This window comes from Hetaerina americana, unplaced genomic scaffold (assembly GCF_022747635.1).
Source record: "Hetaerina americana unplaced genomic scaffold, ioHetAmer1.1.p SCAF_10, whole genome shotgun sequence".
NCBI classification, from domain to species: Eukaryota; Metazoa; Arthropoda; class Insecta; order Odonata; family Calopterygidae; genus Hetaerina; species Hetaerina americana.
In genome coordinates this window covers 17440399-17459489 of record NW_027286070.1, presented here as the reverse complement: position 1 = coordinate 17459489, position 19091 = coordinate 17440399, and the positions used below count along the sequence as shown (strand labels likewise).

At 35.0% G+C, this 19091-nt stretch overlaps 1 protein-coding gene across 1 annotated transcript in view; it reads right to left on the bottom strand.

Moving 5' to 3' along the window:
- Nucleotides 1-19091, bottom strand: part of kl-2 (dynein heavy chain 2, axonemal kl-2) — a 132153-nt gene that overhangs the window by 99089 nt on the left and 13973 nt on the right. The window contains exons 10-18 of the mRNA XM_071598906.1: nt 17086-17232; nt 14017-14094; nt 11022-11236; nt 10225-10382; nt 9947-10089; nt 6701-6846; nt 4094-4187; nt 2319-2511; nt 1077-1224 (exon numbers count right to left, since the gene is read on the bottom strand). Coding sequence (XP_071455007.1) covers nt 1077-1224; nt 2319-2511; nt 4094-4187; nt 6701-6846; nt 9947-10089; nt 10225-10382; nt 11022-11236; nt 14017-14094; nt 17086-17232 — 1322 coding nt within the window. The remainder of the gene's footprint in view (nt 1-1076; nt 1225-2318; nt 2512-4093; nt 4188-6700; nt 6847-9946; nt 10090-10224; nt 10383-11021; nt 11237-14016; nt 14095-17085; nt 17233-19091) is intronic.

Sequence of the window (19091 nt, the reverse complement as noted above, 5' to 3'; positions counted from 1 at the left end):
CCAACTATGGCATTAAGGAGCTCAACCATTAACCACAAACAGTTTTTAAAAAAATGCTTCACACAATATTAGTATACATGTATTCAGAACAGAGAGAAATGATGATGGCACACCAAAAACAGTTCAATTTAACCCTACTTCATGGGCATTACTCTTTCAAATTATCATTTTCTGATTCTTCAAACCACCAAACAATCTCAAATTCATTCACCTCTTCTTTTCTTCTCCAAGCAAAGAAACTGTAATCCTGTCACCCTAACAATTACATACAATCTTCTATTTTTGGGCCCATTTCTCAAAGATGCAGGTTGTTTGAAAAGCCCTTTAGGATAAAAAATAAATGATTCTAAAACCTCCAATTAGAAGTGTGCATGATCTGTACCAAAAATAAGTAGAATAAATCCGGGTAACAAATTTAATGCAGATCAAAGTACAAATTACTAAAATTCTTCAAAATAGCACCCTTGTGCATTGGCACACCAATGCCAGTGCCTCTGCTAGTCTCAGTATATTTCCTGGAAGGCATCGACATGAGCCTTGTTCAGGCACCATGTCATGGCCCCTGTGACATTATGCAGTGTTTCACATTATCAGGGCTATAGGGTGGCTGGGGCAGCGTTTCCACCTTATGCTTGGGCAGGTACTCAATCACAAGGAAGACTGTGTGCAATGGCACATAGCCATGGCGCAGCCTATCGTCCAGCATAAATGACCATGATTCTGCCCAGTAATAAACTATGCTCTACATCAAAGTTTTAACGAACTTTATCTTAATATCCTCAATGTGCCTTTTACCACTTCCCTCCTGCTTGTGAAAGCCTCTTTGTCTCATGCAATTCTTCTTCTTATGCTCCCACTACTTTGACCATCTAGGACCAAAATGCTGCCAAAATTGGTTTACTGTTCTGTCTGCTCTAGTACTTTCCCAAAATTGGTTAACTGTTCCATCTGCTCTAGTACTTTCCCTCCTGTTTTAACTTAGCCTTCCTACTTCTTGAAAACCTCAAAAATTTGTTTTGTTCCAGTACAACAAAAGAATAAAAAATATGAGGACAGCAATAATTGGCAAAACTTACCTTTGAATATCATGCACTATTACATCTAGGGAAGGGTTATTCTCTTTATAATTTTTCATAAATATGTCCATATCCGCACGCCACACATCACTAAAAGGCATCCATTCTTTAATGTAGTCCTCGATTCCATTGATAACATCCTCAATTACTGAAAAATTGATGCGGTTTTTAATTAAAGCTTTACACCATGGCAAGAATCATATTCCTAGGGGAGTATAGTTGGCATACTCAATCTGTCAATACTGAAAGCTGTAATTTTATTTGTGTTCATTTTGGATAAATTAATCATTTCCCTTACACTGGATCAACAGGCATAAATTATACCATTTCTAATTATGAAGAACTGAAATTCATAGCAGAGACAGAAGTCATAGGGAATTACAGGAGTGCAACATATCAAAATATGTTATATTCTTATATTTACAGCATACCTTCAACTAATTTTAACACTAAAAAGTTATGTTTTCAGCAAAATAGTCTGCTTCTGATCTGTGAAGGTGTATTGAAACCAAAATAATTTTGTGAACCTATGTATTACAGAAAAATATCATTTACTTCATCATGGGAAGAATTTCATAGTCAACCTGTACATGCATGTACTTGAATATATTCTGCTATTAGAATATCATAAGAAAATGTACCAATAATTAAGTAGAAGAAGTAATGCATTCATTCATTCATATCATAAGATACTAATGACTTACTTCATCGCATTAATTACATCAAAATATGTACCAGCACGTTCAAAAATTCAAATTTTCTCTTTTTTAGGATGCTAGGATAGGAGCTTTATACCCTGCACAATACAATCCAAGAATAGGCTTATATAAAATGTTGCAGATGTCTTGATTACTGCAGGGAGCCAGTCTGATTTCGGCATGAAGTGCTTCTTTAGACTGAGCTATTTTCTCCTGTTTTAGATCTGGCCCTGGTGTTTTTACTCCTTATAGGGCTCTGTTATGGATATGATTTGTTCAATTCTTTTATCTGAAACTTCTTGCTATTTTTCCTATATACCATTTCCTAATTGTCCTTTATACAATTCTTCTAGGTATTCTTTCCATCTCAATGCAAATTTCTCTTCACTAATTATTTCTCTTCTCCAGTTTTTTTTTAAATTATTTTCTCTAAGGATTTTTTTATTATGAATTTCATTTGGATTTCCGAGAAGTTTTTAAAATGTTTCTCTACGCTATATTGTCCTCAACATCTCTATATTCTAAAAAAAATAGTCATACTTACTTTGGTCTATCCTAGACTTCAGTCTAGCCCATCTAACATCATTATTGATCTCAGCATGCACAGGAGGTTTAGTTGTTTTAATAATGTGGAATTTTGTGAGGATCCGTGGTACTACCTCCATGCTTTTTATCATTCCAGTCATAATAGTTAGTAATTTTGTCTTTGTGAATTCTGCTGGAGGATCCAATTTTATCTAAAATAAAAATAGTTAGTGCATAATAATAATCAACGACCAAGAGGGAGCCAGAGACAGATGGAATCCTAGTGTACAGAAAAGAACATGAAAAAGTGAAGGAAGTTGAAAGTTTAAGTTGTTGATGGTGAAGGAATGAGTACAGACCAAAAATGGTTAAAACAGATACAAAAAATTACAAAGTGACACAACGTGACAGAATGTACACCTACAATTCACAATGGCAGGCAATCATAACAGATCAATCATCAATACTTTCAGTAACATCAATTTAAACTCCAGGAAACTTCCAAAAAAAAACAAACAATATGCATAGAATGCTCCCAGATAGCATTGGTAGAGGCAGTCTTTTTGAATAATGACATTAGCTGTGCAGCAATTGTGATTCATGCATACATGCAGTAAAAGTTGAAAGAAGAGGGTTATCTGTAAATTAATTCAATAATTCCAAGAGAAGATTGGATGTAAATTTAAAAATAGTTGCTGCCTTATATGAGATAAAGCATAGCAATCAAATTTCAAATAGATATGAAGTGTATCCTGCTTTGGATTCATTTCATTGGATATACTGAGGATCTAATGGAGAGAAACCACTTCTCGGACACTGAAGACTAGACACTCACTTATCCCAAGTTCATCACACGTTGACTTTTGTTCTGAGTTTGAGGGCTAATATAAGAAAAATATACCATTAAACAGAAAATCTTTCAATTTGTTCATGAAGAGAGTCAAAATGATCTGGGTGTTTCTGATATGCAGATCTGCATAAATTTTCGAAAATTTATATTGTAGAGAAAATGTAATACGGCTCATAAAGAGAGTACCAAGGATGGAATCTTGTTCACCCCTTTTATATTTACTTGAAATTTTAATCTTAACTTATTTATACATGCTGCACCGATGCATGTTTATTAGAGAATAGCATGAAGCACAACTTACAATAATTCTCACATGCAAAAATATCACTATAGCACAGAAGATTTTTTAAATGATAGCAAAAAAGCTTAAAATGACCCATATTTTTATGTCATTGTGTGTTTTATGAATTATCCTACATTTTTTCATTTGTGAAAAAAAAGTAACAATTAAAGAAGACCTTATGATTACACTATAATGCAGGGACAAATTTAATGCATTTTATTTTTATCTACATACAATTGATTTTTTCCTTATCTTATTCTTTATGCAAAAGTTGACATAAGCGGAATAAATATTATTATCACTAGCATGTTATATGCATGCAGGAAAAGGGCAAACAAAGGGCAGAAAGACTGCCAAAAGCACTACAGAGCATTAAGAGAAAAGAAAGATTTAAAAAACACAAATTGATTCTTACAGCAATTTCTTCCAAATACACCCTAGCTTTAAAAAGAGGCTTTGTATAATTTTTCTCTTTTCTGAGTAGAATTTTGATAAAATGTTCCATTGAACTATAGGTAACAAATTTAAATGTTTCATCCAGCATTGTTTCAATTTTATTCACATAATCTGTCCACTGCTTGGTCATCTGTAACAGAAAGAATACATTCATTTAAAATCAAACTTTTTAATCAACACTGTACTTCATGAACACATTACTTACCTTATGTAAGTGATCTTCAAACATTTCATGGACAATATCTATCAAATCTTTCACCTTATGGTAGCTCACCATCATTTCTGGAATCACTTTATCTCTGCGATAAAAGTCACAGTCATCATTTTAGACAAAATCAAGATTAATATAAGGCAATTTTGAAAACACTGATAAACTTCCCTTGGGGATAAGTCTTTATTTCTTTTTTAGCCTCTTTAAAGAGAAAAATATGTTTACACAGCTTTTTGTTTATGACAGTAAAGAAATGCATTTAAAATTAATGATTCTGTCCTTTTTTTGGTTTCTGCAATGTACATTTGTGTTTTAACATTCTGGTTTAGCCACAAACATGTTCTACTAGAAGATACAAAATCATAAAAATTTTTTGGTAATCTTTTAGCAATTAATCCACAGAAAATATGACAAAAATTACCCCTCAATAATCAGGATATTTTATGATTTAAACTTGTACAGAACACAATGAAAAAAACAGTATGAGGTCCCACCTACAAGGTCTGTTCTGAAGGTAGTAAATAAGGAATAAAAGAGGGCCAAGGACTGAACCTTGAGGAACTCAATAGACTAATTTCAGGGGTGAGGAAAGATTGTTATTAGTGCAAACACATTGGGATCGATCAGTGAGATAGGACTCAAAAAATTGTAATTCAAGATCATTGAAACCATAATAATGAAGTTTTTCCAGAAGAATTGGATGAGCAACACAGTCAAATGCTTTAGAAAGGTCACATGCAGTTATAATAATGGAGGATTTACTTAGAAAAGCATTTAGAATTTGATTAATTGCGGACTCGACAGCTGAAGTAGTGGAGTAGCCTTTACGAAAGCCAAATTGCGAAGGAGAGAATAAATTGTTAACTTGAAAGTGCTCATAAACCTGAACCTTAATAGCCTTTTCAAAATATATATATAATACAAATACTGGTATTAAAGAAATAGGCCTATAGTTGGACGGTAACGTTTTGTCTCCTTTTTTATGAATAGGTATCGTTTTTGATATTTTCAAAGCATCAGGAAAGATGCCCGATTGAAAGCAAGAATTTAGAATTAGCGCCAGGGGTACTTCTATGAAACCCACAAGATCTTTAATTAAGTTGACCGATAGCCCATAGATATCGGTACATCTAGAGTATTTTAAGGTTTTGATAATTTGACGGATTTCCTCTTCCGTAATCCATTTCCATTTGAAGGGAGATAATGTTGCTGGTGAATTATTAAGAAGAGGCAAGGCAGTACTTGGAGTTGAATCAAAATTTGACACAAGGTCAGCAATTGATTCTATGAAAAACTTATTCAGGTCATCAGACTTAAATGGAAGGTCCAGGTCACCCCTCGAATGACCAATCTCCTTATTTATGACCTGCCAGGCTGCTTTTAAATGGTTAGTAGCATTACCTATATGATCGGAGTTGAAGCTACGTTTAGAATGTATTATTTGATTGTTATAAAAGGATTTAAGTTGTCGCCATGTCCTTTTATCCTCATCATTGCCAGTGCGAGTGTACTTTTGACGCAGCTGGATTACATGCAATCGTAATTCAGAAAGCTCGGGAGTGAACCATTTCAGGTACTTTTTGAAACTATATGAATGATTCACAAGTCTCTTGGGGAAGCACTGTTGGAAGAAGGACAAAAAAATTTCAAAAAAGCAAGCAAAGTTGTCATTGCCATTTGCAAAGGTGAGCAGAGAATACCAGGTTATGTTTGATAGGAGTGATTTCAATTCACCAATCCCATGAAAGGTAATTGGATGGCAGAAAGTAAGGGTAGTCCTACCTGTTGTGTTACTTTGGCACTTTTTGTTTGAGAATTGGAAATTAAGAGCTAGATGGTCGGATAAACCAGGGTCGATGACCCTGATACAGTACTGTTCAGTGTTTAGGCAAGTAATAACATTGTCCAGACAGGAGTCAAGTCTAGTTGGTTCCCTATTTGCACAATGTAAGTTAAATGATTGTATCAGAGAAGTGAGAGCAATAGAAGCACTGGATGAATGACGTATATCTACGTTAAAATCATCACATAAAATGATTTCGAGACCCAGCCTAGAGAACCACATAAGACTCTGCTCCAATTTATCACAGAAAATATTAATATCACCTGATGGGGATCGATATACGCACACAATAATTACATTATACTCCTTTAATGTATCATACAGGGGAGTTAGAAGTCATCATCAATCAATGGTGTATGAGAAAAGTAAACAATGAAGGGGGGGGGGGGGGGTAACTCCATAGAGCATCAAATCCCCAGTAAGTCAGGTTTTTACCTACTTACCTACTTTCTGGACTATTGCAGGCTCCATTTAGTCTAGATTAGTACAACTTTACTATACCATTACTTCATTCAAACATTTATATGCTAGATGTTTTACATAACTTATAGAATAAAATATTCATTTTGATATAATTTTCATTTCCTCAGTTTTATCCTTAACTTAATTAAAATCTTATTTACAGAAGTCCCTTTAGAATAAAAACCAAGGTATTATAGTATATCTAAATAGTGGGCTTCAAAACTGGACTAAGAAACAAGATTACAAACAAAAATTTTGAAACGTAATATTCAACAATAAAAACAGGAAAAAATTACCTGTGCTCCCTTTGTTCCTCAATAAGCTCGTCATAAGAATATACATGGTCTCTCTGGACAATGAACAGCTTAACTGATCCTATTTTATTGCAGAATTCTCTGACTTTTAAGTGAATAGTTTTATACTCTTTAAATACCTCTCTGAGCTGAAATAAGAGTGAAAAATATATGTAATATCCATGCTAAACCACATACAACTAGTAGTGAACTGAAAGAGGTTTTGCACTTCATTACATCATAAAATTTCATTCATCAGCACTGTAATAATTAGAATACTTTTGATACTAATATAAAAATATTGCAAAGAACTTAAACTAAATATTGAAATCCGAATATAGAAATAAACAAATGTGATAACTAGGATATAAATTACTATATTCTTCTTCTCACCTAGACTTCCATTTAACAAACATAGTGATTCCTCACCTAATAGGGTTCACTTTATGATCGATGTGCTTTACAATGCTCTCAGTAAAGAAGTCCATTACTACTGCATAACTGAAACTCAATGGCACTTAACTTTTTACCCAGTTTACAAAGGGACTGGATAAAATATTAAAAACCATTTACAACAGAATTTGTTCAGTAAAAACAATTAATTAACTCAACTCTGGGAAGCACATCAGGCAAGATATCTACAATTAAAAAAATTGGGTACCAACCAAAACGACTATGATATTCACCAAGCCTCTTATGAAGAAGTCCTGTATGGCTTTAGGCATCGAGATTTTAAAATCATCAGGACTGCCAAAGTTTTTGTAAACTGGTACATTTTTAGATATTTTTAAGAGGGGCCTATACACCTTGTATGAGTGATTCCTGAATGAAATATAATAGGGGTGGCTCAATAAGAAGATCAAAATAATAGAAGAGAACTTTCACAAGAATTTCTTCTGGACCAGCATCTTTGAAGTGAAATTTGGTAATAACACTTTTTAGCTTTGACATACTGCGGGGGTTTGTATAAAATGAGGTTAAAGAGTATTTAGATTGGAATATGAGGATTTTTTTCTGAGAATTTTCCGACCTCAACATGAAAATAAAAGGACTCTTCAACAAGAGTTCAAGGAATGTGCTTGCACATGCATTGAAAGGTTCTTACCAAAATTTCAACTACTTTGGACCCTCAGTTATTGTATTAAGTTTGTAATGATCTACAATCATGCCTTCCTTTCAAAAACCATAACTTCCAAAATAGGTCATAGAAATGTCAAATTTCCACTAGAGGTGCTTGATATGGGTGCTAGGGTAAGATATCTCCATTTTCACTGCAAATTTTTACATTCCTCCCTCCATAAAATATGTAGAACTTCTTAAACAATACAAACTTGGGATTAATGCATGTAAGAGAAATTACTTCAACCGGTGCATATCATCATCATGTAATCTTAGCAAAGCTGCATGGAGTGTTATTAAATAACAAACAAGCAGTAATTTGAGCCAAAAAAATCCTTTTATAAACTTCAATAACATTCCAGTATCAAAACCTGTTGATATTGCTTATTACTTCAATGATCAATTTTGTCAACTTGGGAAAAGTAGCAGTCCACCGATTCACAATATGAAAATCTATCCGAAATGAATATTTCTCATACCATCAGACTCTGAATAAGTTGAAAAAATCATAACAACTTTTGAAAATAAATTGTCTGTAGGGTATGATGGGGTACTTATTCTAATCACTAAACTGGCACCCAAGACTATCTCTCAACCTCCCCCTGATATTTTTACCAGTCTCTCACTAAAGGTCTTTTTCCCATTCCCCTTAAAACCTCTTTGATAATTCCAATCCATGAAAAAGGATCATACAAAAAATCAGAAAATTATAGGCCAATTACAATTTTTGCTGTTTTCTCTAAGATTTTTGAATAGCTATTTTACAATCGAGTTGTTAACTATTCAAGCCATTTCAATCTTCGGCATTTTTCCCAACATGGTTTTATAAAGGGAAAGTCAACCATTACTCCAGCCTTTGAAATAATTAATAAAATCATCTGGGGACTTTCTAATCAAAAAGAAATAAATGGTATTTTTTTGACTAATCTAAATTATTTAACACCATTGATCACAACATTCTGGGGGAGCTCTAGTGCAGAATTGAAGGCATTTTTCATGCAAAAAAGGTCTGTATAAGCAATGGTGAACACTCCCAAGAGGGTCCCAGAAAGGCCACTATTTAAGGAACTGAACTTAATGACTCTGCCATGCATATACATCCTTTATTAATCTTTACTATTAAGAAATAATGGGCGTTTGTTTTTACCAAATTCCACTATGCATGATCACTTGACACGTGGAAAGGAGAATGTGCAGCTAAAAAATCAATCACTTACTATATCGAAGAAAGGCCCACATCATGCAGCCTCAATTATTTAAAATAAACCACCAATGAACATTAAAAATAAGTCCACTGTAACTGCCTTTAAATGGAAGTTAAGTCCTTATTACTCCTCAAGTGTAACTACAGTATTGATGAATTCTTAGTTGACAAATTGTAATTAGAATGATGACTTTTGTGTGATGTTGTGTTCTGTGCAGTAATTTTTTGTGTAAAAAACCATAAACACAGTAATCAACCTGAAGGTCGTTGGTAGGTGATGATAGAGTTTACCCAGTAGTAAGCCCGACGGCATGTGAAATTCATAATTCAGGGTAGGGGGGCCGGTTCCTTTCCCTGTGCCGGATATAGTTTCCCAGGAAGATCTAGTACCCGAAAAATCACATAACTTGGGCGGAGCAGCAGGTGCCCAGAGACTTGCCCAAATCAAACCCGGGACCCTCCAGTCAGTACTCCAACACTCTACCCCCTGGACTACCGCGACCCATAATAATTTTTTGTGCATTATTACCACTTTATTTCTTTCCTTATCCTGCTGACCATGTTCTATTTCATGTAATGTATTTGACAAACAGAACAACAAAGTTATTATTTTTATTACTACCAATTTTGATGCATGATTCTTAAAATTCACACTACTTAAACTATAATTCTATTATTGCCAGTTAGCAGAAAATAAATACGAATTTATATTAATCTTTATCATTGACGTTTAGAATCAAATAATGTAAAGAAAGTAATATGTCATGCAAGGATAAGTGTAATCATCAATACGTGAAAGGGGCTTCCAAGTAATACTGACAGTTGAAAGTCTTGAGCACTTTAGCATGACATTCTGACATTTAAGATGAATCAACCTTGATAATTACGTATCATTATCAGTTAAAAATTAAATGCTAAGTACTTACGTAAAGAGAATGGGAACAGCATTCATCTACAAATTTTTCAATATCTGGTGATAACCATGTTATTGAAGTTAAAGCTGGATGTATTCTGTCGTCAATTAGCACTACCAATTCTTTGAAGAGCACAAGCTCAGAATCTGAGAGAACTGCAAGTAAACAAATGTGAGATTAGTTTTCTATGAAGGTGCATTCAACGTAATTCTAAATTTATAATATGCATTCTGAGTTGGTATATTCATGTTATAAATCAAGACTAAATTCATTTCATGCCAGCTTCTTACCAGTGCTTAAGAAATTATAATCTCGTGTAAAAGCAAACACACGATTATACAACATCTGATAAGTACTACTTTTTTCGTAAAAATCCTTGAGGGCTGGAGGAACATCAAAACTTAGCATTTTCCAATATTTGATTTCAGTAGCAAGTTTTCTCAAATGCCTAAAGAGAAATGCATTTATAAAGTTAATACAGCCTTTTAAATCAGGGAAATTTAAGAGTTCATAGAGGAGGCAAAATAATGTTTCTGGTTTACAATACAGGAAAAGTTCATTGAAGAATGTTATTAAAAATGAGATGACTCATATGGTACTTGCCATACCAAGGGCTTAGGATGTAGCAAATGACTGCAACATGTTTGGTATATCATCATGGGTAGAATTATCAGAGGCCACACCTCTCGGCCAGTTATAATAATAATTTAAGCACAGTAACTTTTGGCTTTGGAAAGAAATATTCTGGTGCAAGGGGAGGGCAAATGTCTTGCCTTTGGACTCTCTCAATAAAGGATGCTCCCAATGGTAATTGACATAGCATGCTTAAACTTAATATGGCAATTAACCCCAGTTATTGATGACTTTATGTAACAAGTAAGTAATACAAGTAAAGCTAACCCTATTAAGTAAACCATTATAATACCTGCCTTAAATCATCTAACCTACAGATGAAAAATGAATAATTTTCAAATGGAAAGTAAAGGAAAGGAAAGGAAAGTCTTAATTTAGTGGGAACACCACAGTCATTACTTACCTATGTTCATGAACTGACACTACTTAAAATGAAAGAGAAAGAATATCTTACACATCAAAATTAGGTATTAACTTCCCAGGATTGATGGAACTGACTGCAATTATTGGTCGATTCAATCGCATTGGAATATTATGGTCCATTGAACCACGCCATTCCCCATACAGCTCTTTCTGACGATCTTTCACCAGGGTATTAAGAGCCTCAAAGTTTTCTTTAAGAGGCAACAACAATTCATCCATAGGCAACCAATGGGTATTCATTAAAACCTAGAAGGCAAAATTTCAAATCATAATTACCTTCAGTTAGATTTAAAAGGAATATGTAGTGTGTGAGTATGACCATGGGTACGTAATGCTTGCATTGATGATATGATGTATACTGGTTTCTATATAGTCACACGTGCATTTATATATACACATGCATTTATTGGTTAAATATATAGTAATATACAAAAGCATATAAATATATTAAGATAAACATATAAAATAGCTTGTAAAATGTAAACAAGTCAAATTGAGAACAATCAAATACAAATTTATGAATCTTCCGCTACTTACAAGGGTCTCCAAGGCCTATGCTAGTTCCTAGTTCATTAAACACAATATAGACTCGTATCACATTAATTTTTTCCCAATTTGTCATTGAAAATGAGGGCCTGCATCTTATTGTCGGATTCCTCTAATGCCTCACGGTAGAAAGGGGGCGATGAATCCCCTTCTCTTCTGATTTCAAGGGAAGGAGTTCAGAGTAAGGCGACGAGTACCTCGAGGAGAATATGCATCATAGTTCCATTCACGGTCATAGACCACTAGCTTTCTCTCTCTAGAATCTTTTCATTTACGTAATGACAACTAGGCATGCCTTTTGAGGTTTAACTAATGGTTTCTGCACAAAACAGTATTTTAAGGCTGCCTCCCTCTTCTTATTTTCCCAACAGATGAGGTCTAAAACCAAATGAAACGAACAGGAGTCAAAAACATATGAATCAGAGATAAACAAATACCAGGTAACTAAGCTTATTTCAAACCATCAGTTATTAGGCTTTCTCGTTTATACTTAGGCTATTATATGTCAGCTTGATCATGACAGGAGGTCACTCTTGCAGAAGTGATTCACAGCAAGAGTATGCACTTTGAAGGTGGATAAACCTCTCTCATCCTCAAGTATTATCGTCTACATCTCTATTGTTTGACTACAATTTTATTTTAAATTAGCTAACTTTAAACCAAATAATGCAAAATTAACCAAAAATTCATCAAAAAAATATTAACAGAGGACCAAGAGCTATTGGAATTTGCTCCAAAAATATTTAGAAAATTGACATCTAATATTTGTCAATCTCAAGCTTGTAAGTTTACTCTAATATATAAATAGTCCTCCTAACAAAAATTCTTACTGCTAACTAATACCATGTACTGAAAGATTATTATTATTGGTATTCTACTGTTTAAGGTAGGTTTTGAGTAAACACAGACTATGCAATGATTCAATGAAACATTTTCTAGCCTCTCCTAACTAAGCACAACCCAACATTCTGCTCTACAACTAAGCCCCTCTTCATCTTTACATATTTGATTCCTCCCTTCATTCTGTCCAACATCCCCATCCTATTCCCACCCCTTCCTCATTTGCCTAATCCCTATATCACAATCTTCAACATCATATTGGTCTGCATCCATCTTTCCGGCCGTCTTTGGATTTCTCCCAAAAATGCCCTCACCTTCCCACCATGTCTAAAACTCCTTCGTTTGTTTTCCTTTCAGTCTACTTAACCTATTCTATCCATCTCCACATCCACATTTTAAAATCCTCCAATGTATGCACGCCTACCATCTTGCATCAACAACCATGTCTCTACGCTACACAAATTGATGCTCCATATTCAATTTTCTAAGTCTTTTCTTGACATCGTTACTCAATCTCCCAGTTATCAGTACCATCCTCCTTTTAAGGCTTCTGCCTAATGCAATTCTTTTTTTTTATGCCCCACTACTATGACCATTTCCATTCAAAACTTTTCTGAAATAGGTAAACCGTTCCACTTGCTCTAGTTCATCAACTCTTATTTTAATATTTAACTTAGCTTTCATCTTTCCACTTGAAATATCAAAGTGTTACAGAAGCTCGTGTGATGCATTTTAAAGGATGATTTTGTTTTTTAAGCTTTATAGTATACCAATGGAGTGAAAGGTGGAAGATTCATACATGGGAGATTCCAGAAGTACCCGGCCTTACCTAGAGATGGAGGTGGTTGTTTTAAAAATATCACTGTATTAGAAAGTAATTAGAAAGCAATCTATAAAGCATATGTTTCAAGTTTGAAGATTCCATGTAATTTAGTATTTGTTTGACAGCCATCAATAGTGCATGTTTTCAGTAAATATTTGAAAATGGAGAAAATTGGTCATCGTTATGTGATTTAATACTAGGGAGAACCGGCTTCAAAGAAGGCGAAGACCGTTTCATCTGCAGCCAAGGTCAAGGCATCAGTTTTTTGGGATGCGAATGGGATAATTTTCATTAACTACCTTAATAAGGAAAAACTATTAACAGCGAGTATTACGCTAACTTATTGCCATGTTTGAGCAAAGAAATCAGGCAAAGGTGGCTGCATTTGGCTACGAAGAAGGTGTTGTTTCATCAAGACAATGCACCAGCTCACAAATTCGTTATTGCAATGGCCAAACTTCATTAATTAAAGTTTGAATTCCTACCTCATGCACCCTATTTGCCAGATTTAGCCCCTTCAGATTATTTTCTGCTCGCAAACTTGAAAAAATGGCTTGGTGGTCAAAGATTTTCCAACCGTGAAGAAGTGATGCCGGCAGTTAATAGCTGTTTTGAGGAACAAGAAAAGTCTTATTATGAATAGGGTATCAAACTTATTGAACATTGCTAGGAAGAGTGTAGAGCTCAAAGGTGATTAGGTTGAAAAATAAATACATTTTTTTCCAAAATTTTTGTGTTTTCTTTGTTGAGTTGGGTACTTTAGGGATTACCCTCGTAGCTACTTTCAGGTGAGTGAGAGGCAGAGGTTTGGACATACCAAAGCACTCGGTCCTGTGACTTCATACAGGCGTGCTTCCTCCTTGCCTTTCCAGTAAGCCATCATGTTTTCCCATTGCTGCAATTTGTCAGTTTTCAATTAATATGTACAGTGTTCATCTCTCTTCTTAATGGCTGCAGATTTACCACCCTATTCCTAAATTAATTCAACTATAATCGTAACAACTTTTAGGACTCTCTCTGGTAGATGTATTTGGTATTTTCTCGGTGCACAATCGAGCTGAAGTCTTTGTGGGTTTTCCACTGGTTTCATCTGTACACATTTTGATTTCTAGTGTCACATTGCCCTCAGGGCATTGTTCAACCCTGGGGCAATGATGTTCAATGCCCTGACGATAATGGCAGAGTTAGCCTTTTAAATTTTTGAGGCTGAAACCCTGAACTGGAGGGAAACTCACGAAGGATTCACAGCACCCTACATTAGATTGAGGTGAGGTAGTCTCAATAAAAGATTTAGCAATGAAAAATGGCTAAAAAGAAGATTTAATTGAAAAAATTCTGCAAAGAAAACGTTCCTTTAAAGCAAACAATGTTTTGTTTAAAACCAGGTAATGTAGGTGGAAAAGGTTACAAATGGTGTAAACTCCCTTATTATGGATTGATTTCACAAAATATAGCCAACCTCTTTCCTAGGGAAAAATTTCGAATAGCTTTATACAATACGAATAACTTAAAATCATTCTTGAATACTACAAAAGACAAAGTAGGAATACAATAAATGTGGCATTTATAAGTTAACTTGTAAGGACTGTAATGGTCTATATACATAGGCTAAACAGGAAGATCATTAAAAACACGTGCAGAGGAACATAAATGCTGTTTTATAAATTGCAACAAGCAATTTCACTTCTCCGAGCATCTACGGGAGGAAAATCATAGGAGTGATTTCAACCCTGAACTCATACACCAGATGGACAAAGGAATGAGGATGGACAAGTGGGAAGAGCTGAAAATCGGAAAGAATTTAAAAACAGGTCATTTGGTTAACAATTTATTCTTTGAATACCTCTCCCCAATCCTGGAAGTATCCCTTTACTTCAAAGAAAGACCCAACCCCCTACTCCCACCCCGACTGTGAACCCCCCAATTGCCTTTCCTGATGCTTAACACCCCTCCTCTTGCCTTTCCCATCTACGTTGATCACAACCCCACTTCTTTTCCCTGCTTCCCCTTCTCTCACCCACCCCCCTTCTCCCTCATGAATGGTATATAAATGGACTGCAACTTGATTAATTTGTACCTGATTATGACCCCTAAGTTTTGAAACTAATTGTATGAAAATAAAGAACAGTGGAAATATACATTGTGTTCTTTATTTAATGAGGTAGTCTCGCTTAAACAACCAAATACACAAAGTAATAGGTATTCATTCTACCTTCACTAATGAATGCAGATACAGCTCGAAAGAACACACACATTATCACATGGCTGACGATGTTTTATCCTTGCTTAAGTATAATAGTGATGATGAACTGAATTCCTTCCTTGCTTAACAACATTATTTTTATTGCTCAGGAAGACTCTTGTCTTACCTGCTGAGTGATTTTCTACACCAATAGCCATCCCATTGGTTTTCCATCAGTTCCAGAAGCAAGTTTTTGACTTCTCATAACTTGGCACACCCAAGGGTCGAGATATCTTCCAATCATGGGCATTTTGCAAGGTTAGCAGTAAAACAAGACTGTAGGACATGAACCCTTGAGTGCATTTAGAGCCAACACAACAAGGAAACTCAACTTGTAACCATGGTAGTTCTTTCATCCCTCCAAATGCACAGTGCATGTAAATATCAATTTGCCCCCTTCCACTATTCCAAGTTTATTGCTACTGCCTAGCATGCATATATACCGTTTCACCTGGAGGCTAGAGGCACTCCCTATAGTTGACATTCAGGCATAGGCAGTTTCTAAGGTTTTCTTTGCGAGATGGATTTCCTGATTTGAAACTCCAATTAAGTTCCTAATGTATCAGGGTCATCAGCATGAGAGTAAACTCTTCCATGGTTTGTCTCAGCTAACTGGGACCTCTCAATTCCACACAGCAGCCTATTACTCTGCAGCTAATGGCTTAGTTGAGTCATTTCATCATCACCTGAAGGCAGCCATTCCTTGTCATACCAGTAAGAATTAGGTGAATGTCTTAACAGCTGTGTGATGGAGAAATCACTCCTTAAAGAAGGAGAACACAATACATCGTATTCTCCTTCCATGAGGAGTGATTCCTCCATTCATTCCATTCCAAGGAGAATACAATGTAATCCATTTTCCTTCCTATTTGAATTCATGTGACAGTAGCTGAGGTGGTCTGACCAAAAGGTCCATCTTTCTGGTTATTTTCTTCCTCCATTCCTAAACAATGGGACATATAATAAAAAACCTAGCGTTAAACTTGCAGAAATATTTTCAAGCAATCTGTCCTGAACTGACACACCAATGTGGTACCAATTCTCTATTCACTTTTATGCATATTCCATCCTCAAGGCCTTAAACTATAAGATATTGTCTGGCACAAATGGCAGAGGCCTGAGATACTTGGGGCTCCTGTAAGATGCATGCCCCCTTTTTCATAACATACATGCTCATAATAATTTTATTGGAAAATCTTAACAGAGATTGTAATGAGTAAGAAATGAAAGGATATAAAATACGCCATCCATAACTTACACATTTGAATAAATACTTTATAAACATTTTTAAAGTGATACTCTTTATAAAGCAAAGCTCTAGCATACAGTCACCTCATCTTGGAGGTTTGGAGGCTTGGAGGTCACCCACCCTCTTCAGCATCCGCTCTATCACTATTGCTAAAAAAATTCAATGTAATGATAACAACATTTTGACCTAAATAACATGTTACGTATGAGCTACCATTATCTTGCTGAGGTGGTAATGGATTCAGATGGTAGAAAACTCAAAAGAATCAACTTTAAGTACCTCTTTCAGCAAAAATTAAAAACTTGACCAAATGGCAACAAAAAATTACATATATTTACTTTCATAGAATGTTGATGCATGGCTAAGAATAGCTAACATTTTAAGGTTACACTTACTTCATACTCCTGCTTTAACACTTCCATTCTTGAATTCAAAACAAAAGCAGCACCAGCATATGGAGGTAGTTTAAAAGGCTTCCTTATTCTCTTTTGGGCAAGTTCCGTTTTTGTACAAATTATTTCCTTATTAAATACTTCTAGGACCTATAAAATAGAATTAAAAATACATGTGTACATCCTGATGAGAATTGTTTGGCAAATCACTAAATTATTAAGTAAATTCAATTGTAAAAGCTGAAAAAAATTTTGGGTGACAAGACAGGTGATACTATATTTATTCCTCTGCAATTATTATTTTGATAAACATGACTACAAAAGATCATTAAACGATGCTCCTCCACTATTCCTATCCACATACCCTGATTCAGATTTATATTGCATGTTTCAATAACACTTTTATATTCAAATTTCTCTTCTTTCATCATCAATTAATCCTTTTAAATCTTTCATTATATTTGATGCGCAATATATTATGATCAAAACAGCTTTTACTCTTCTAAAACTGAAAATTCATGCCATCATTCTAGATATGAAACGTAACATAATCTAATTGTTATTTTCAAATAACAATTAGATTATGTTACGTTTCATATCCTGGAATTTTGCGCATTTAATTATGTATGCCTGTGCATTAGTTTAAACCAGTTGTAAAGGGTAAGGCAGTTGAATCCAGACAAATGAAACTTTTGTTTAAAAGGAAATGTATCAAAAAAATACAAATGGAAATCCTTTTGCATAAAGTAGTGGTATCTGTCAAGAGTAACATTATTCAATGTAACCCCCTTCAGCTACAATGACCGCCTCCAATCTTGTCCTGAATTGATCGCACGCACTCTTTAAAACAGTGCTGTCCATATTCGTAAATACTGCTACGATAGTAGTGCGTAGAGATGCAACATTAGGGTGCCTCATCTTATTGGTAACTCTATCAACTACACTCCAAACAATAGTTGAAGGGGTTCAAGTCCGGGCTACTCAGGGACCAGAACTCCTTTGACCAGAACATGTCAATGTTATCTGAGAGCCAGTTTTGGACTGACTGACTTTTATGAGCTGGTGCACCATCCCGATGAAGACATATTGTCTCCCCAAGGCCACAGTTTCACAACAATCTTTAAATTTTGCAAAAATTTGCAACATTCCTCTGAAATCAGCACCTGAACGTTTCCTCAAATGAGGTTTCCTTGCCGGGTTAGTGAAACCTTTCCCAGACTTTTCCAAAGCACCATACTTAGCCACAGTATCGTAAACAGTTGATCTGGGATACCCTAAGACTTGAACTATTTCACTGGGCAAATGCCCAGCGCGAACACTTTTGATAACAGTAGCTCTTTGATTATACTCCGCACTTGTATGTAACATCTCAGCCATTTTGAGGTTATGACTGTTTACTAGATGCCTATAGCTTTCAAGAACACCAATCGCAACCTCCAGTGGAATTACGATATGGCAGGAAATTCATTTTGAAATTTGTCCTGAGATAACCACCACACACTGTACATTATGGTTGACCACTTTTCCTGAAAAATTGATTGAATTCTCTCAGCATTTATTTGTTGCTCCTACTGTACACCCTTGGTTCCACAGCATCTATTTTAACCAACCACACTACTTCAAAACATCATGATTATTAAGTATTTCCTTCCTTGCTCCTAATTATTGCTTCCAATAGATCATAAAATCTACATAATTACCTCTTCCTCCTGGTAAGTACTTACGAACAAAATTATCACAATATTGACTCAATCTGCTTTAATAACAACAAATAATATTCTAGTACTCATCTGTTCTGCATCCACTACAACTCCCCGTTATCGATCCCACTAGGTTGACCCACTCTGACCACAACTGCACATACCTCGCCTTGCTAATCCTCCCATCTCTCCCTTCATTCAACAATGTCCAACATTTTCATCTCTATTACCTGTTTTCTCCTAAGTATTTCACCTTTTTCATCATAAGTACTATCCACATTTTCCTCCTTATAATTACTTTTTAGCATA